The sequence below is a fragment of the Argiope bruennichi genome, chromosome 1 (genome assembly GCF_947563725.1).
Source record: "Argiope bruennichi chromosome 1, qqArgBrue1.1, whole genome shotgun sequence".
Taxonomy (NCBI): domain Eukaryota; kingdom Metazoa; phylum Arthropoda; class Arachnida; order Araneae; family Araneidae; genus Argiope; species Argiope bruennichi.
In genome coordinates, this window is record NC_079151.1 from 58,036,959 (window position 1) to 58,057,197 (window position 20,239).

Below are 20,239 nucleotides of genomic sequence, written 5' to 3' on the forward strand. Positions count from 1 at the left end.
CAAAAATGTATTTATTATCGAATACTCTATTTTCTTCTCATTGATAATAGACAGATTATCTATACACTTATTCGTTTATGTCTTTAAATTGCAACTTTTTAAATACTGTTCTGGAAATTGTATTTTTTAAGATTCAATATAATTCTGATAGAAATATTCGTATAAACAATTCATTATATAAAGCTAAGGCTCACATTTATTTATTGCATAATAATAAGTATGTTTTTATAAGATATAGATGCTTTGTATTGATATTTTAATCCTAAATCCTTCGAATGCGCAATTAATATCGCCCACTCTTTTCTTATCTCCTTAATCTGAACGCAAATATATATGTATAGATTTTTATTCTGGTAGAATAAATATATTATAATTTTTGACTAATTGATGAAGGTCTATTATATAATAATACACTATATACATACGTATATGCAATATAATAATATTTACGTACTGTGATTAAAATAGGATAAAGGGTTCAAACAGCATTTAAAATTTGGATATGAATTTTAGTAACTATATTAACGATATTGCATGTTATGATTTGACCTCCATTTTGAATGTAACATTTTGCAACTTTGAACAAAATCAGATACCTGATGGAAAGACTGTGTTATTTCAGATATCGTATTTTAAGTTTGTAATATATATATGTAATGAGTTTCGAATCCTGTCGACTAAATAATATGTAACATATTTTTGGTTGAAGCAGAGTGCAGATTGAGGACATAGACGATACGTTGTATTTTTAATTCAGTTTTATTCTCTCTCGGGAGGCAAACATGATTCTTCACAAGAAGGCGCAACGCGGCACAAAAGCGGAAGGCAAAAAAGAGGCGAACAAATGATCACTAGTCTTATATAATAAAGGATTTCTGGCCAGGCGCCAATTCAATACATGTGGTAACCTTTGACACCTTTTCAAGGGCAACCGAAGCTATCACTTTCTCTTGATATGTAGTACTGAAGGCGCATTATTTTTACAGAGGAATTAATTAAACCAAAAGTGGAATTGGATCACGAATTAAGAAAATATTTTAGAATGAAGTTACAATGGGCTAAATTAAGATAAAATCTTGGAAATTAATTTGGATTAAATTAAGAGTTTAAAATATCATTACATATATAAGTTAATCTAGCAATTAATTACATAAATGTGCTACAATCTCTACAATGTATAATCTGCTACATCCACATACGTATCTGCGCTACAGCTGTAATGTGTACGCATGTGCGCTGATTACTTTCCATCATCTTCAGGACAGAGAGATATTATTGTTAGGCAAGACATCAAAGCAAATGTTTCGATAATTCTCAAGAAATTCCCCAAAATGAACCTTTATCTCTCTTAAATCATAAGCATCAACTTACGATTTCACATATTTTTCTAACTTAAATGATTTCCTCTTGCGGCAAAAGCTCCAATTCCACAATGCTGTGAAATAAGCTGTTATCATAAAATTATTATAATTGACTCATTTTTTCAATATGGACGTTATTACGACAACTTTATTTAAATTATAGCGATTTCACAATGGTGTGAAATAAGCTGTTGTCATCTATTATCATCAGGGACGACTCATTCTTCGATACGGACTTTATTACGACAGCTTAATTACTTTTAAATTATGACAATTATATTTAAAAATATTTTAAAGCCTGACCCTCAATCACCAATATTATTCCATAACGTGTTGTATTTTGTTGATTTCCTATAGTAGCTTATCTAAGTAATATTGTTGAACTATTTCAAGCTTTTAAATGACGATTGATACTTTTATGCAAACCAATATTTATTTCACTACACATTGAAGTGTATCACAGCTTTTGAAGGTAATATTGGCTTATGAATGGTTCACTAGTGTTTTTATAATACATAAAAAATTAATCCTTAGAAGTTATTTAAATCGTTACAATACATATAAAATAAAACTGACAACCTCAATATCTCCATAAAATAAATTTTTTTTATCCATTTAAAAACCTACAGAATTCGAAATCAAGTTAAAGAATTCAATAGCCATTCAACGAAACAATGCCAATTTCCTTTGCATTTTTTTTTCCCTCCCTCAGTACTCTATGAAAGTTCTCTTCCAGAATCGGGCAGCTGTGATTGCAACAACAGAGGAATCGAGAGTGCGAAAGAAAATGCCAGGAAAAAGAAGTTTCCTGTGTGACATGTTGATTGCGTTTCCGTGTAATGGAGGGGATGCAGGGACCCTGGGAGGTTGACCCAGAACGCATGCCAAGGAACACACTAATTGATTCTCGACACTGAGTCGAATGTCAAGAAGGGGGACCGAGAAAGAACTTCATCCACCCTTCTTTGGTGAAGGTGCAACACTTCTGGAGTTCATTAAGCTCTTCTTAGCTCAACCTCCCTTGATTTTTACTTTAACTTTTTTATTGCAGTAAGTGGGCAATTGTGGAGATTAAAACTTGAGATAGGAAAGAAAATATATAGGACTGATATAAATAAAATTTTGAGATGCAACGACTTTTTTTTAATGTATATATAAATTGCGAAAAATTATATTGAATTTTAGATTTCTTATAAAAATACTTTTTTATATTTGTTTTAATTTCTGGAGTTTTAAATAACAATTTAAGTAAAAAAATAGTATTTTTAAAAAATAATTAGCATGCTTTTCTTACGCAAATTCTTAATTTTGCAGCACGTCATAGATAAAAATCATTAAAATGTATTCATTTTAAACATGCTTCTGCTTTTGCTTTAGATGTAATATTCATTTATATAAAGGTTTATGTGATTTCAAATTTTAGAAAATTTTACATTCATGCAAATAATGAAATATTTCACGAAAGAATTACTATATTGATTTTAGAATTCCTACATTCATTTCATTTTATAAACAAAAATAAAAATATTTGATTGATTTAGAGTAAATATTTTTATTTATGCTCTCAATAGTTTTTGTGATTATAATTATAATATTAAAACTTTAAATTAGCTTAGTTATCATTTTAACATGATGACATTCCAAACTTTTCTTATTATTGTTTCGATTATTTGCTATATTAAAGGATATATTGCTGTTAAAAAATTCATAGAGGTAATTTAAAGTACATTTTTTGCTTTCGTGATTTATACGAAATGCAGAGATAAGTAAAATAAAATCATTTTGATTTAAAATAGGACCATATCTATTGCTATTTTTTATGACAATGGCAAATTTGTCCCAGAGTAAGAAAATAATTCAATCGGTCCTAATTATTATTTCAATCTTTCATTAAGATGGTTAAATAAACCCGAAAGTTATTTCAAATCTTTAGTTAGTCAGCGGAATTGTCTTAGAACTGATAGAATGCATTAGTCATTTAAATAATCCTTAATATAATTCTATTATCTGTAATCAGTTATATAGGCATAAAAAATTCTAGTGTTTTTGTAAGTTAAATAGTCTGGAAAGTGAATTTAAGATACAAGTTAGATAAATAGTCCTGAAAAGGATTCTTACACCATGGTCAGTTAACCCTTTCAGGGGCCGTGGGAAGTATACCTCCCACTAAATTTTTCAGTTTTTGTATGAAATTATGTAGACTGCTCCAAGCTCTGACAAAGTTTGCGATTAGACAAAAACTTAGACGTATCGAGTCCTTATCTCACGTACAATGGTGTATCTTGATTTGTTTCTTAATTAGCCATATTAATTAATTAATCGAATTAAATATATTTAATAAGCTAAATGAATCACTTTACTTAAGCCAATCTTAATCCTAAAACTATTTTAATATGCCATGACTAGAAAAAAATGACCTTTTAAAGGGTTAAATAGGGCTGAGATTTATTCAACTGTCTATATTTAGTTAGCTAAGCATGAAAATAATTTCAATATCTTTGTTAAATAGTCCTGAAAAATGAATCCACTGCATCAATTAGTCAGTTAAATATTAAACTGAAAAGGATTCCAACATCATAATCAGTTAAATAGCACTAAAAATTATTAAAGTATCTTAGCCATTTAAGTAATCATGAAAAAGATGACGATATTTTTGTCAATTAAAAACTGTAGACTAAAAAATTGCACTGCATTTATTGAAAATAATAAATATACGCTACAGCAAATAATAATCTTCACTATTTTAGTAATTGATCATCTAAGTCATAGAATGTTCATTTTAGAAAGACATATATATTTTTAGTTAATGAAACTTTAACTTGGAGAAATTCTCCTTCTTACAAAATGATTTTGCTCTTATTGCTATCTTTTTCGCCAGATAAAGATAAAGATATCATACAATAGTATCCAGTTTACTCTATCATTTTGATTTGTTACTGAATTTAGGTATAACTTGCTCTATAAAATACATTTCCTATTCTCCAATCAGCATAAAAATTACAATTAATCATATATTAACAAATGTTTCTAAACCAATCTTTTAAAATCTCATATCACACCTGATCATTATTTTTTTGACAATTTTAAATAAATTTGACATAAAAATCTAAAATTATTTAATTAATTAACATGCATTAAAAAGTAGCAATTTCATCGTATTAAATTTTAAGATACTATTAATACGTCACAAGATAATAAGATCATTAATAAAAATTAAAAATATTGACAAAATTTTATCTCAGCAGAATGAATTATTCTTAGCAATTGCAGAATTTTATTAATTGTTAATTTATTTGAGGTGAAAATTGAGTTTCTTACTTGTCCTTGAGGTTTCGGTTGCATCCAGGCCATAATGTTTTGTTCCAGATATTGTTGAGCTTGCTGAGCTACAGGTCCTGGAACGGTTGGATTTGGAGGAGTTGGACCTTTGCCTTGACGGGACATTCTGAGAGAAAAATTAAAAATAAAACATATTAATTTATATAAGAGTTTCCCAAAATGCTCTTCAGCTATAACTAAAAACTTCATTTAAATCTCTCAAACAATTTTATAAACTGACTAATGCATATTATTCGAGTTTCCGAAACTATCCAGTAATTTTCCAAGGTTTCATGAAAGAATTGACTAATCAGTTCAAGTATTATTTATGATGTGATCTACTGACTCAGTATTTAGAAATCAAACATGTTTGAGTAATATTACTGAATATACGTGAATGACTTTCTGGTGAAACAAATTCAATGCATTACTGTGAAATGTAGTAAAATCAATAAGAACTTCAGAAGCAAGACTCAATAAGAATTTTAGAAGTAAGAATCAATAAAAACTTTAAGAGTTAAATTTGGAAAAAAACTAGAAATTTTTTGAAAAAAACTTGTAATCAAAAATACTATTGACTCCATATCTCCTTTTTAATATTATCTCCTTTTCTCCATATCTACTTCGTTTAGAGGGGAATTTGAAATGGAAATTCATATTTTCTTGGTAATGTCTGGATTATTTTTGAATGCAAAAATAACTTTCTTTTTTCAGATACATTTAATGCTAATAAACATAAAGTACTTAAGAAACACAGCCAATTCACAATACTATACAAAATTGTGCGATATTATATGAATATTAAACAATATTCCACGATATTAAACATCGCGATTATTTACCAATGTCATCCAATATTTGAGTGTGGGTATATGGCTAGAGTATGCGACTACGTTAGGGATGAATTCTTTGAAAAAATGTTTGAAAATAGTTATATTTTTGAATTTTTACATAAAAACGATTGAAAAAAAAATCTATGAAATCAAAACCTATTATTTAAGTGACAAAAGTTTTATTTAAAAGATTGGGAAAAAGGACATTTTTGGCTAAAAAGTGGCATGTAGCAAAAACCTTCTAATTTAGATGTGTATCAAATGATTTGTTTAAGATTTTGCAGGTAGCTTGAGAAATATATTATATAGTTCCTGTACCAAAAAATAAACTGAATTTCTATCCATTCTTTAAATATTGGGGTTTGACTGATAAAAAACACAAAAGTTTCAACTTTTTTTCACTTTGTGAAGTACTAAAATAACTAGAAAATATTTCTAAATGAATTTATTATTTTTATTTATTCTGTAGTTCAGAAATTGTAGAATATATTGAGAGATTTTTTATACCGAATTTGAACAAAATATGCACCAGATATTAATTAATGACTTTTTTAATAAGAAAATTCAGTCAAAGATTAGAATTTGAGAAAATAGAATAAAGATGTAAAATAACATTAAAACGTAAGTAAATGCAAATATAAAAATTAGTATAATTTTCCCCAAAAATAGAATTAGAAATAAAATTCGAACGGCTTTATAACAAAAAATCTGTTCAAACATTAATAATATTAGATTAAAAAATCATGATTTTGTAAAAAATAGCCTTTTTAATGTAGTCACCTACATTAAACTTCTAAACCATGTATATATTTATATTTTTATACAGCTTCATCTGTATACGATTATAACGATAAGTTAATAATAAAAAGCTAATTAAACTTTAATAAAACGGCTGACAAAAAATGGGATAATACACATATGACGACCTAAATTACCTTAAATGACCTTCAATCACCAAATATATTAATTTAGAAAATTAAGAATGAGCACAAAAAGCGAACGTTACATTTTTCTTTTAAATGCTTTAAGCTGCTGTATGTTACTTTTACTATGATGGATTGCCATAACTAAATTAAGTTTCAAAACAAAATTAAAATATAAGAAATTCAACAGGAGAAATTATTTTTTTTAAAAATTTTGTTAGTAAAATCCTTTTTTGAATGAAATCATTTTCCCATGATGGGTTAGTAAATAATCTCTTAGTTTATTATGATTTATATCGAAACAGACAACCAGAGATTTTTGTAAAATAATAAATAAATGCTGAAAGGAATATCAATCAATTTTAAATTTTTGAAACAAATGTGTTTTCGAAAAGCATATGAAACTATATTTAGAAATTTTGGATATAGACTTTCCATTTAAAAGTTGTGAAAATGAAAATTAATAAATTAATCCAGAATATGAAATTTTCCAATTTTAATCACAAATTTATTTATATATTGATCTTTTATTTGCATTTGAATGAATTTTCAAAACGATTTTCTTCGCGTCGGCATCGATGGTTTTCCAGAATCACTTCAAGTAATTAAATTATAAATAGACTATTGAATAGAGTTTAGTTTAGTTAGATCTGTATCTCTTTTTGAAGTAGCAATTAGAACAGCCGTCGTGGTTTTGAGCCATGACGAAAACGTCAATGGTACAAACACGAAGCCATCATAGGCAGAACACTTCTAAATTTTCACGCCTTCCTAACAAACATATATAGAAAATCAATTTTGCGATTAGGTTTGGAAACCTGCATATTTCAAAGTCGTGATGTTACACAACAGATAATTGTCAACTCTATCAATTAAAAGAAACATTATATTAACAGCAATAAATAACTCTCCATTTGTTGAAAATTACAAAATATTTAGAATCAAATTTGTAAATTTAATCAAAATATAAATTATTATTCAATTTTTTAAAAAATTAAATTATAATTAAATAAATTACTAGGAACAATTCAATTATTATTGAACAACTGATTTCTTCATTACAATCTATTTATTTACTTTGCCATGATAAAGGTCATTAATCTTTTAAAATTCAATTACAACAAATTCCGTTCTTCTATTAGAATCACTTCTAAGTATTTACATATTATTTAAGCGTTGAAATACTATTTATAATACATCCAACTTTTAACTGTGAGTTTGTAGTTGATCAATCTCAAGAGAATTAAACTTTCCAAGTAAAATACATTAATTTTCTATGTCACTCGGCTTCATGTAATAAACTTCGTTAAAACTTTACATTTTGCTGATACATATTGCATTAAAACACTTCTCTTCCGAGTTACGTAGTGAAGAACACTATTTAACCAACCATTTATTTAATTATAAAAGAGAAATAGGATTTCCCTTGTTAAAATAGGGAGTCATAAACAGGGAACGGTAGATTTAATAGGACTCAGACAATGTCCTGATGGAGTTAAAGATTCCAGTTTCCCTCTTAAAAGAATAATCCATGGAACTGCGTAACCTTACGAAACATCGTACTTCATAAGGGACTGGTGAGGATTTTCTGCGCTCATCAGCTCTAGAAACTAATCTAGCTCTTTTCAAAGGTTCCACAGTCCATGTTCCGAGGCACATAAACAATGGTATTCTTAAGACTTTCTTAATTCACGGTTGACAGTGCTTATTTAATACTTAGTTTGAACTGAGGCTAGGTACTGTCACCTCTCATTCGCGCATGTGCATAGAGAGAAAAATGAGAATCATTTGAGAAAAGATTTTCGTTGCCAGTCCGCAGAATTTCAGCTAAATTTTCTAAAACAATAGGATGAATGTATTCAGAAGGGACCTCCGAATTCTCATTGTTGATAACAAACAGGAATATATTTATTAAAATCAACTAATTAATTGAATCTTTGTTATTTTCGACACGATTACTATGCGAAAACAATTAATATCCTCAAATAATCGAAAATTTAATATTACTGAAACTATTTTAGAAAATATCCAACAACCCTTTATATGCAAAACGTAAATTCTATTCTTAAAATTAGTTTTAAAAGGTTTCTGTATAAAATATATAATTTTATTTAAAAAATCACATTAACATATTTCAAGCAAATTCTAAGAGGAAAATCGTGGTGTAGAGTAAACAAAAATATTTTTTGTTTTGTATTTTTTCATAAAATATCTGCAATGAATTCAAAGTAAACACTCTTTAATATAAAAGGTTTACAGTTAAGGATTTTTTTTTTATTTTGCGTTTGTTTATAAAATATCTTTTGCAATTTATGAGTATAATTCAGCATTCTGCTTCTCTAAATAATTTTATTTTGAATAGGGCTCAAAAATTGTTTTCCATAGTGTATCCGTATTTCATCTTCATGCATTTGATATATAAACGTTATTTATTTCATAAGTATTAGCATTACAGAAAAAGAGTTTTTTTTTATTAGAACGAAGTGCTAATATAAATTCTTGATGTGAATTTGAAATATATATTATATATATATTACTATCCAAATAAAATAAAGTAAAAAAAAATATATTGATAAATATTATCCAAAAATGATTAGACACTATAAAAAGGACAGCACTAGCGCTGATAAGAGTTGTTTGACACTAATATATTATTATAGAAAGAAATGATGAGTCATTTGAAAAGAATAAATCTGAATCTTAAAGTAATAAGCTAAAGTATTGCGGATTTTTTATGTTTAATTTAAAAATAAACTCTTATTAAAAAATCACTTTTATACCAAAATTCTGTAAATTATAATATTTTGTAAAAAAAATGTGAAAATTTGAATACATTTTAACGCATTCAAAATCAAATAAATGGTGTAACTTTATATGCTCTTCCATTTATTTATGTACTAGCTGGTTTGCTGAGAGATTGGCTGTATTAAAAATTTAATTATAATTTTTTTTACATATAACTGAATGCTCATGATAAATATATGTATTAGGCTATCATACTTTATCCGTAATTAATTCATAATATATATTAATATACAATTAATATATAATAATAAATAGATGACGATCAATGTATTTTTAAGCTTCAAATTGTGATCGATATTAATCGATTGAATAGAATAATCGAATCGATTGAATAGATGATAAATATTTGATTAAAAAATGAAATTAGTTTGAGTTTTATTGCAATACTTAAAGTATTGCTAAAATTAATTTAAAAATATTATCTTAGAAATTGGCCAAAGTAAGGGAGGGGGGAACGTATAACTAAATTGGTATCCATTTTTAAATCTTCAAATAGTAGAAAAATGATTTCTGTGAAAAATGTATTCGAAAATGTCACTGAAAAAACGATTCGCTCTATTGTGCATATGATCACACTTCATTTTTTTCGTCAAATTTGGAAAGTCTAATTAAACGATCTGACCTGTAGAGTCGTTGGTTTTTTTTTTTCGGCGCAAAAGCCATTTTTGGCCATGTTGCGCCAAGCGACCTGTAGAGTCGTATAGACAGGCAGGAAACTCGCTCTTTCTACTTTAATATAAATAAAGATTTATTACTTAAGGAACGCATATAGCATTCCTTTATACAATATTGACAACGAAAATCAATAAATTATCAGAAATGCGTTTAATTAAAACTCGAACTGGATTCATTCTCGATCTTACATTGTCTATGAACTGTCAAAATACAAAATTTTATTATGAAAGCTAAAGCGAACCAATTCCTATTTTTTTTTCTTAATTAGGTTTGGGAGTAAAATCCAGCAGGTATCAATATGTATCTCTGCCTGAAAAGAATGCAATAACTAATATCTAGATAGTATGATATTAATAAATTTCTCTAACCGAGTTGAACAGTTTTCAGAACTCCTCACTTGGCTGACTAATCAGCAAATTATGCATCTTCTTCAGTCTAACTCTCAGTTTCATATCCTATTAAGACGTCAAGACTTCCTCTTACCCTAAGAGACCCGGTTTCGTTCCGACCGTAATTCAGCATAAAATTAGATTTCGCATCTTCGTCCAAGCCATTTACAGAGTAATATGATTCCCCCGTTCCCGTCATCAGACTTCTTATTGGGTTTACGTGTATCACCTAATAAATAACCCTGCTCCTCTTTTATGACCTTCTGCTCTCTGAAGGTCACAGGTAAGCTCCTATTAAATGCCAGGGACATTAACGCCATTACTTATTTATTCCTACAACCCACAGCTAGATTTTCATTATGGGATCATCGGTCTGTGGGTAATACAGTAGGAAAGTCAAGGTACATTAATAGATTCTTAACCCGGATATGCTGGTTATATTTATGATGTGCTGATGATGTCTTTAGTTAGGTTTAGTGGATTTAGAGATAGAAATCAAAACATTAATAAATATTTGCTTCACTGGAATTAAATATTATACATATACATATATCTTTCGGCGGGGATGTTTTTGTTCTGTTGAATTCGAAATACTGAAAAACCTGTAATCGTTGGATTTTGAAATGAAGTAAAATGAATGAAAAGTGGTACGTAATCTTCACTTCAAAAGTATAATGATTACACGCCAATTCTATTATTTTTAAAGAACTCCCGGTGGAGACGCTTCATATTTGAGACTGAGAAACTCCCAATATGGTTCTTACTTCAATGGAAGATACAATGATGGTGAGAAGCCAGCTACATTTAATAATGATGAAGAATCGTATCTCTGCATGAGGGTTTAGTCTTGCTGAAATTAAGACTATGGTGCATTAAATACTGCGTTAGTTTTAATTTTCGTGTTGAATTCTGTCATTCAGATTACCCCGAATGCTAAGGCATGCAGGGAGTAACTCTTTAAAAGTTGCAAAAAAGTGTCGATCTGTAGCAGAGCTTAGAAGAATCTATTAATGAGAATGTGTTCATCTGTCTATCCTTTTCTAAAGTATCTGCATATGAAAACTCAAAAACTATACTATCAACGCTTACAACGCTTGTGATATAATTTCGGAAGTGGCTTTACCTTCAGAATTTTAGTCCAAATTCAAATTTCACTCTAAATTCCTTATATGTCTGTATGTTTATCAAATATGTATCAATTAGTGGGCACAGTGTATGTTATTCACTCTCAATTCCTTATATGTCTGCGTGTATCTGTATACAATAAATTATTTAAAAGAAATTTAGTGATATCAAGATAGTAAATTTGTATTAATTAGTGGACACAATCGATTGAAGGAAAGGAATCAGAATATATAAATTCGATTTTTTTTCGCAGTATTACGAAATTAAACACAAAAAATTGTCATTATGTGTCAAAATAAGACGAAATCCAAGTCTAAATTGTCTAAAAGAACTTTCTCACGCGCTCTCTTTTAGACAAGTATTCTAACACGATGAACAGAAAAATGTATTACGATTTCATGTGTGAAAATAGTTTAGATAAAATTTATAATTACCTAATGTATTATAAGATTATTATGATTAATCTTATGATATAGCCAAGGACAATGCTAGTTGATTACGATGAAAAATGTTGGACGTGAACCTTACGCCCAGTTAAAGAGTTCTGAATATAAGCCTAGTATATTTGGAAGAAATTTAGATATCTGAATAGAATATAGAGTTATATACTAGTAATTTATACTTCATGTTATAAAACTCTGTAAAAATTCATTTTTAAAAATTTCAGAGCTTTTTCTTATAATTCTAAGAAACATACAATAATGTTCTACATTTTTCATTATTGATGAGATCGTACAATAATGTTCTACCTTCTCCACTATTGATGCGATCGTACAATAATATTCTACCTTCTCCACTGTTGACGATATAGCACAAGAAGGTTCAAACTTCTACACTATTGACGGGATTGTGAAATAATGTTCCATCTTCTCCACTATTGACGAGATCGTACAATAATGTTCTACATTCTCCACTATTGACGATATCGTACAATAATGTTCTACTTTCTCGATTGTTGACGAGATCGTACAAGAATGTTCTACCTTCTCCACTGTTGACGAGATCGTACAAGAATGTTCTACCTTCTCCACTGTTGATGATATCGTACAATAATGTTTTGCCTTCTCTACTGTTGACGAGATCGTACAAGAATGTTCTAACTTCTACACTATTGACGGGATCGTGACATAATGTTCTATCTTCTCCACTATTGACGAGATTAATGTTCTACATTCTCCACTATTTATTGACGAGATCGTACAATGATATTCTACAATTCTCTACTATTGATGCGATCGTACAATAATATTCTACCTTCTCCACTGTTGACGATATAGCACAAGAAGGTTCAAACTTCTACACTATTGACGGGATTGTGAAATAATGTTCCATCTTCTCCACTATTGACGAGATCGTACAATAATGTTCTACATTCTCCACTATTGACGATATCGTACAATAATGTTCTACTTTCTCGATTGTTGACGAGATCGTACAAGAATGTTCTACCTTCTCAACTGTTGACGAGATCGTACAAGAATGTTCTACCTTCTCCACTGTTGATGATATCGTACAATAATGTTTTGCCTTCTCTACTGTTGACGAGATCGTACAAGAATGTTCTACCTTCTCCACTGTTGACGAGATCGTACAAGAATGTTCTACCTTCTCCACTGTTGACGATATCGTACAATAAGGTTTTGCCTTCTCTACTGTTGACGAGATCGTACAAGAATGTTCTAACTTCTACACTATTGACGGGATCGTGACATAATGTTCTATCTTCTCCACTATTGACGAGATTAATGTTCTACATTCTCCACTATTTATTGACGAGATCGTACAATGATATTCTACAATTCTCTACTATTGATGAGATCGTACATATTTTTCTACATTCTACTAGATTGAATAATGATTGACTGTTTTATCTCATAAAATTCTGAACATTTGCATATTATGATTTCTTTTATAAATCTTAGATATATGCTTTGAATTTATCACTTATGATTATTTATGTGTTTAAATGGTCTCATTAGATTCGAAAGATAAACGAAATAAGAGTATTATGCAATTCAATTAAAAAAAAAATAGTTTAATTTTTTTTCTGGAACTGAAAAAAATAACAGTGTTTATATGAATCATCTGATATTAAGTCAAGATGAATTTCACAAACTATGCAAACTATAATAGATATTTCGACTTAGATAACAATAGCAAAATAAAAGCTTAAAGAAGGCAAGTTTCTGCATAATTTATTTACTATGTTACTACTTCTGTATGTTACTTTTCGTCGGTTCTGACGGATGGGGTGGTGGGTGACATTCTTTTCCGGTAATTTATGTTTATTTGCCTTATTTATTTACACAGCATATATCAAAATAATTATGGCCATGAAAATATAAATAAAAGAATTAGGAAGGCATTTCATATTCAGGCAAATGTTCCGAAAACTATGTCATCGTCTTTCAATTTTCTCCGCTTTTAAGAAAACGACAAGTACCCTAAGTTAAAGAATTCAATTACTTCAAACGAGATTCTTTTTTTTTTCCTAAGAAAATGTCATCTTAACATTAGAAGAAAGAACAATAACAACAATTCATGGTAATGTTGTTTTCATTTATAAACCACTTGTATGAAATATATATGTATATATTTAAGTACCCATTTTCAGTAAATAATTTTGTGCAAGAATTTTTTTTTCCTCTCCCTCTGGAAAAATCCCTTTTTAAACATTGCTCTTGTTTACTTTCTTGGATTATTCTTGGAGTAAAAACAATTCAATTATGAGAAACGAGAAGAAAAACACATTTTTTTTCTCCTTCTCTTTTTTTCCTTTCTCTGTACTCTTCTTCTTCACAATTATCAATGTACCAAAAGAAATAAAGGAAAAAGAATGTTAATTATTTCCAACGCTCGGTGAAATAATCCATGAAATTACTTTCTGCGCTGATTTAGAGAGAAGCAGTAGAAAGGACAGAGTCTTAAGATTCGTGAGAATTCAGTACGGGCTTAACGAAAAAGATTAAGTTTGGGTAGCAAGAAAATGATACATTTTTTTTGTTTGTAAATTGCAGTTTGTTTTAATGAGCCTCTATAAAGTTTATGCATTTTTTTTTATTATCATTATCAAATGTATAATACGTAGCAACTTGAGATCGCATTTTTCTTTCCTCTTTAAAACTCTGTGAATTTAATTTTCAAACGGATTCTGTTGATGAAAATTTCAGTTCCTGACGAATTCGTAAATTCTGTTAATGTCTTTACAGAAGAAAACTTTATTTTTATTTTTAATCAATTATGGAGATAAAAACACTAAATATAAATTATTCCTCTGCAATTTTCATAATTTAATTAGCCAGGTCCTTGATTAACCTTCAATCATCTGCAATGGTATTCTTTAATATTCGAAAATCGTTTTAGATTTAAAAATTCAATGACGCTGTTTTATGAATCTCGTTATTCGAGAATACATGACTTATTTCTTATGATATGAATATTTTTATTAGCAACGAAAGATAGAATACTTTCATTAAAAAAAATATAATTTTGTAATTTTTTCAATGTTTAATGAATTATGTTGCATTAAAGCTTTACTTTAAATGTAATTCAAATACCAGAGTAGTATAATTTTTCTCTCTTTTTATGCGGGATTATACACATATTGAACTATTAATTTTTTAAGATTTTACTCCCCATGCCGAATCTATCTGTGCAACAAATAATCACCATGGCGAAAGTTTTATTTTTCTGTTTTGTTATATCACCAGGTATAATGTAACGGGTGGATTTATTTATAATGAGAATAGATAAGAATATGAGAAATTAATGGCAATGTAACGTGTCTTTAATAACTTTAACTGTATCTTTCCTGCACGCGCATCATGTTTTTGTGTAAATTTAGAAATTTTCAAATTATTCTCGTTTTGATTTTAACTAGTAAGTTGCATTTTTTTTTGTCTCGTTATACATTGGATTTTCAAATAAAGTTTAAAATATTCTTTAAAAAATATGCGTTACAATAGCAATGACAGAAAAAATAAATATTTTTTTCCGAGGATAGAAAGAAGTTAAAGCTATTATGTTTTAATGAAGATAAAAAAAAGTGGTTAAAGATAGGTTAATTTGCCAGATTTCAAATCATATAATTTTAAATCATAATTGATTGATTAATATGATAACAATCTCTTTTTGATCAAAATTGCGTTATAAATTGTCGCTACAGATTTATAAAAACATAATTTTCTCCTAAGAAGAACTTAAAAAATATCGTACTTGAAAGATGACTAAAAGAGAAAATGCATAGAAAATAATTCTTTTTCTAACAGATGATATTGTTTTCGTAGAAGAAAAAAATTTATATTTAAAGTCAAGAGAAGCAAAAAAGTACCAAATGTTCATTTTCAAGAAGCAATATGTTATCTCTTTATAAAATGCAGAAATATCATGCTATTCCAAAAGAACAAAAAAGCTATAAAGAAATATCTATTTTTTTAAATAATTTTTTCAAACCATTTTTTATTGACTTTTTGTAAAAGAAATGAATAAATTCGAACCAATAATATTTATTTCAAAACTTATGATAAGCGAAAAAAACAATGTAAAAAGTCAGAATAAATTTAATCAAAAAGTAAGAAATTATTTAACTGCCAGAAAAAAAAAAATCATAAAAATATATATATTGAAGTTTTAGTTCGCAGTCGAAATTACCTTTTTTTTTTTTTTTTTTTCTCCTATCATCTTCCGAATTGATGGTTCACTTCACAGCAAGGTAAGTTCGTTTACCCAGTAAACGTGAAGAATTTTTTTTCTCCTCTTTTCTTTAATGAGGACTCAGCTAACTTTCGTGTTTGAAATACACAAAATAAAGTTCGATAGTTTCGACTATGTTTAATTTAATTCCATTTCCTGTTAACTCTTCATTTGCTTTGTTCTCAAAACTTCCACGTCGGAAAACAATGTCATTTCCACATTACCGCTCCAGTTAGATATTGCAAGGGTGAAAAAAAAAATTAACCTTAACATTACTTTAAGAAAATAAAAAGAAAGGATAAAAAAAAATAGTTCGCCTTAACGAACTTAATTCCTTTTTTTTTTCTGTGTTCCTTTCTTTTCCATTCCCGCAATCACGCAGGTCATCCAAAGTAACTGCTACTTTTTCAGCTGGCATTAGATTCCGGTGAGCGAGCTTTGAGTTAAGTTCAGAGCTACTCGAGAAACACATCTTGCGTGAAAGGCTAGCGGTAAGCTAATTTTGACGGAATTTTCCGTTTCAAGGTCATTTAAAAAAAGATACAGTAGTGGATGTTCTTATGAAATCAGTGTTATTTTTTAACTGATATATGAATATTTCATTATTAGCTAAGTTATAGTAAAAAAGATTAATACTGTATAAGGTAATCGTAAATATAGGAAAATAAAAAAGTTTTATTTGTGTTTCTGTAATTAAGAGAATGAAAAAAAAATGTTTTTGCTTTCAAATCAATCTTCCATTAATCGATATCTTTATAGAATATCTTCACCTTTATACAAAGATTTACCCAAACAATTTATGCCAAATATTTCAATAGGTGAACTTAATCTGCTCTAAAGATTGCTATAAATGATTTTCATAAAATAACCTATGTTACGAGTAGTTTCAATTGTGGCATTAATATTTTGCACATTTTTCTGTGTTTTGGCTTTTGAATACCGGCGATAAGATTTTATAAAGAGCAGCAGAAAACAAAGGGAATACAATAAATGTTTTCATGCGATTGTTACATATTGTCAAAAAATGTTTCATGCCAATAATAGTGTGGCCGCGGTGGCAAGGTCTCGGCTCTTGAGCCATAGGTTTCAGGTTCGAAACTCGATTCCACCAAACAGCCGTCGTGTAAGGGGATCTATTGCACGCTAAATCCGTCACGGCCAAACGTCCTCCCGCTGGTGTGGTGTGGAGAGGGTGTGCCAGCTCAGGTGTCGTTCTCGTCATCTGACGGCGGTCCATAATTACGAGGTCCGTCCCAAAACAGCATTAGTGTTACTTTATAACGGGATGTTAATATAACTAAACTAAATGCCATTAATAGTTTAATATCCCATCAAATTCTCATGTTTTGCTGCTTATGATTTTTTATTTAATAGAAATGATGCGACTTCATAGTGAGAGAGATATATTTTTTGACCAAGACAAAATTTGAAAGTAAAATAAAAAAGATTTTTAACTAAATATATGTATTCAAAATAGACAAAGAAAGAAAACATTTTGTTTTCAGTGTATAATGAATACATCTTGAGAATATATTTTGTTAAATTCTATTTTTGCCATTTACATTATTTTTTAAATATCTAATAAATGCAGTTGCATAGACTAAATCATATAATTGTAGCAAGCTTTCTTCATTATTGCTTTACTATATTAATTGCAATGATTCAGTTTAATTCATTCCCATTTTTCAATATTATTACTTTCAGCATATTAAATGCAAAAATCCTGTTTATTACTTGCCCCTTTTTTAATATATTAATTTCAACATACAAATGCAATAATTCTGTTTATTCATATTAGCATCTTTTTATATTAACAATTTTAGAACTCAAAGAGTTATGTTCTATCTTTTAATAAATATTTTGCAAACGTACTTCATTGCTCCTCAAAATACTCTTTATATTTTTTTTTTCTACATTAAATTAAAAACTGAATGGATTTTTTTTGTTTATTAAAACAAATAAAAAAAAATTCCGGCATACGTTCTTTCCAAAACTTCAATCTCCTGTTGAGCGAAAATTATAAAAGAAGAAAAGAAGTGATAGAGCGAGCGTTCTTTTTACCAACCTCAAGCCCACACCACAAAAGAGCCCCCTCAATTTGCATAAAATAGTCAGAGGCAAAGTCATCTTTGCCAGCGTCTGTTCTTTAATTATGTCAAACAATGCAAGGAAGTGCACGGAATGTTCCTATAAATAAATATTCACTTGCTCTTAAGAGGCGGAAGCTTATTTCCTTGGAAAGAATGTAACATGGCATCAAAGGGAACTTATTCAAACTCTTCCAAGGTAACTGGTATTAGTTTTAAAAGTTAAAGGAGTGTTTTTTAACGAACTGAGTAGTCCTTTTATGATTGAGAGCTTTGTGTGTGTGTGTGTGTCTTTGCTAGAGTGCCATTTGAAAGTTTTCTTCAAAGTACTTCGATGTTTTTAGCATCGCTGTCTGCATTTAATTAACGTCTCAGTTGCATATGCTAATGACGCTTTGTAGTTGATGGCCTTAACTATATTTTTCAAGAAATGGTACAGAAATCAGATATTTATTCCCATCAACAATGGAATATTGACTAGAAAGACGTATCCTCATTTTTTTGGCGAGACTTTTCTTGAAATAACTTCTGTCAGAAAATTGGATGATAATGTATGCTTCAGATTTAACAGATTGCATAAAATGTATATTCCTTTTATTTGAAGAAACATAGAATACATTGAGGATAATAAATATAATGAGATATTTTTAAAAACACCTGGGATTTATTAAATCACATCAACAATTGAAATAGAATCTAATGCATGTGATTGTATTTCGGATGAATTTTTTGAAGAATGCTATAAAATATTATATTTGTATTAAAAATTATTATATTTGAGAGTTTTTCGGAAACAATGAATTCAGTAACGTTCATGAATCGGAAGTATGTGAATTAAGAAACTGTTTTTAATATTAAAAAATATATATGAAGGTTTCTTGGGAAGGGGTGCTAAAGGATATTTAAAGCAAAAGCTTTCTTGTTCAAGTAATTATCAAATGATTTGTTAAAAATTAAGCAAATAACTTAAATATGTTCCAGATTATTCAAGAAATAGAGCTTACTTTTTATTTCAAGAATTAAAACTTAAGCTATATTTCTATTCTTTCTATAAGTAATGGGTTCAATCGATAAATAGCATAAAATTTTCAATTTTTCTTCTTCTGAAACCGTAAAAAATTGTTAAATGTTTTTTTAAATAAGAGATTGTTTTTTTGCAGTTCAGAAACTTCGGAAAGTATTGAAACATAATTATATCAAATTTAAACAAAAAGCATGCAGTAGATTTTAATATATAAAATTTTGCGTAAGAAAATTTTGCCAAAATTTAGAATTGGCGAAAATATTATTTAAATACATATAAGAGTATTAAAACATCAATTATGCAATTATAAAAATGAATAAAAACTTTGCAAGAATTAAAATGATTATCACACAATGACTAATATTGAAATCAAAGTGAATCGTTTGATATACATATATTATTTCAGAGAGAAAATAATCTTAACAAGAAAAGTTAGAAAGTATTTTTGTAAAGGAAACAAAAAAGACAATGGTAATCTTAAATTAGCGATAAATATTTATTTGAATCTGTTAACATTATAAAAAATAATTCGATAAAAATACTGTAGTTAATGCTACAAACTGTACACAAAGTAAAAAAAAAATAATAAAGGGAATATTTAACTATTTAAATCAAGTAATTCTAATTAATTTTTACTTTCTGAGTTAACAATTTAAACGTGACAAAAATGTTGGTAGTTGAATAAGCATCCAGTTTTTTTTTTAAATTATGGTATTTTAACAGCATAGGAATAAGAGTTTAATTTTCAAGTTATTTAAGGTAAATTTATCTTGGTGTTTTTTTCACCTAGGAAACATGAGTATGTTATCTTAAAAGAACCTCAAAATAACTAGTAATTTCCATGCATCATTAAATTACTCATGAGTAAAATTCATGAATAAAAGATGGAAATAAATTGTTACATAAAGAATTTAAATGAGTTGGCCACTTTTAAGAATTATGGAATTTATATAATTTTACTTCTATTGTATTTTTTTTATATTTATACTCCTTTTAAACCCAAGAAA

General features: G+C 28.2%; 1 protein-coding gene across 4 annotated transcripts in view; it reads right to left on the reverse strand.

Moving 5' to 3' along the window:
• Window positions 1-20,239, reverse strand: part of LOC129956775 (kinesin-like protein KIF26B) — a 617,661-nt gene that overhangs the window by 429,802 nt on the left and 167,620 nt on the right. For all 4 annotated transcript variants that reach the window (XM_056068736.1, XM_056068835.1, XM_056068924.1 and 1 more), the window contains one exon: window positions 4,680-4,806. In XM_056068736.1, the coding sequence (XP_055924711.1) occupies window positions 4,680-4,806 (127 nt within the window). The remainder of the gene's footprint in view (window positions 1-4,679; window positions 4,807-20,239) is intronic.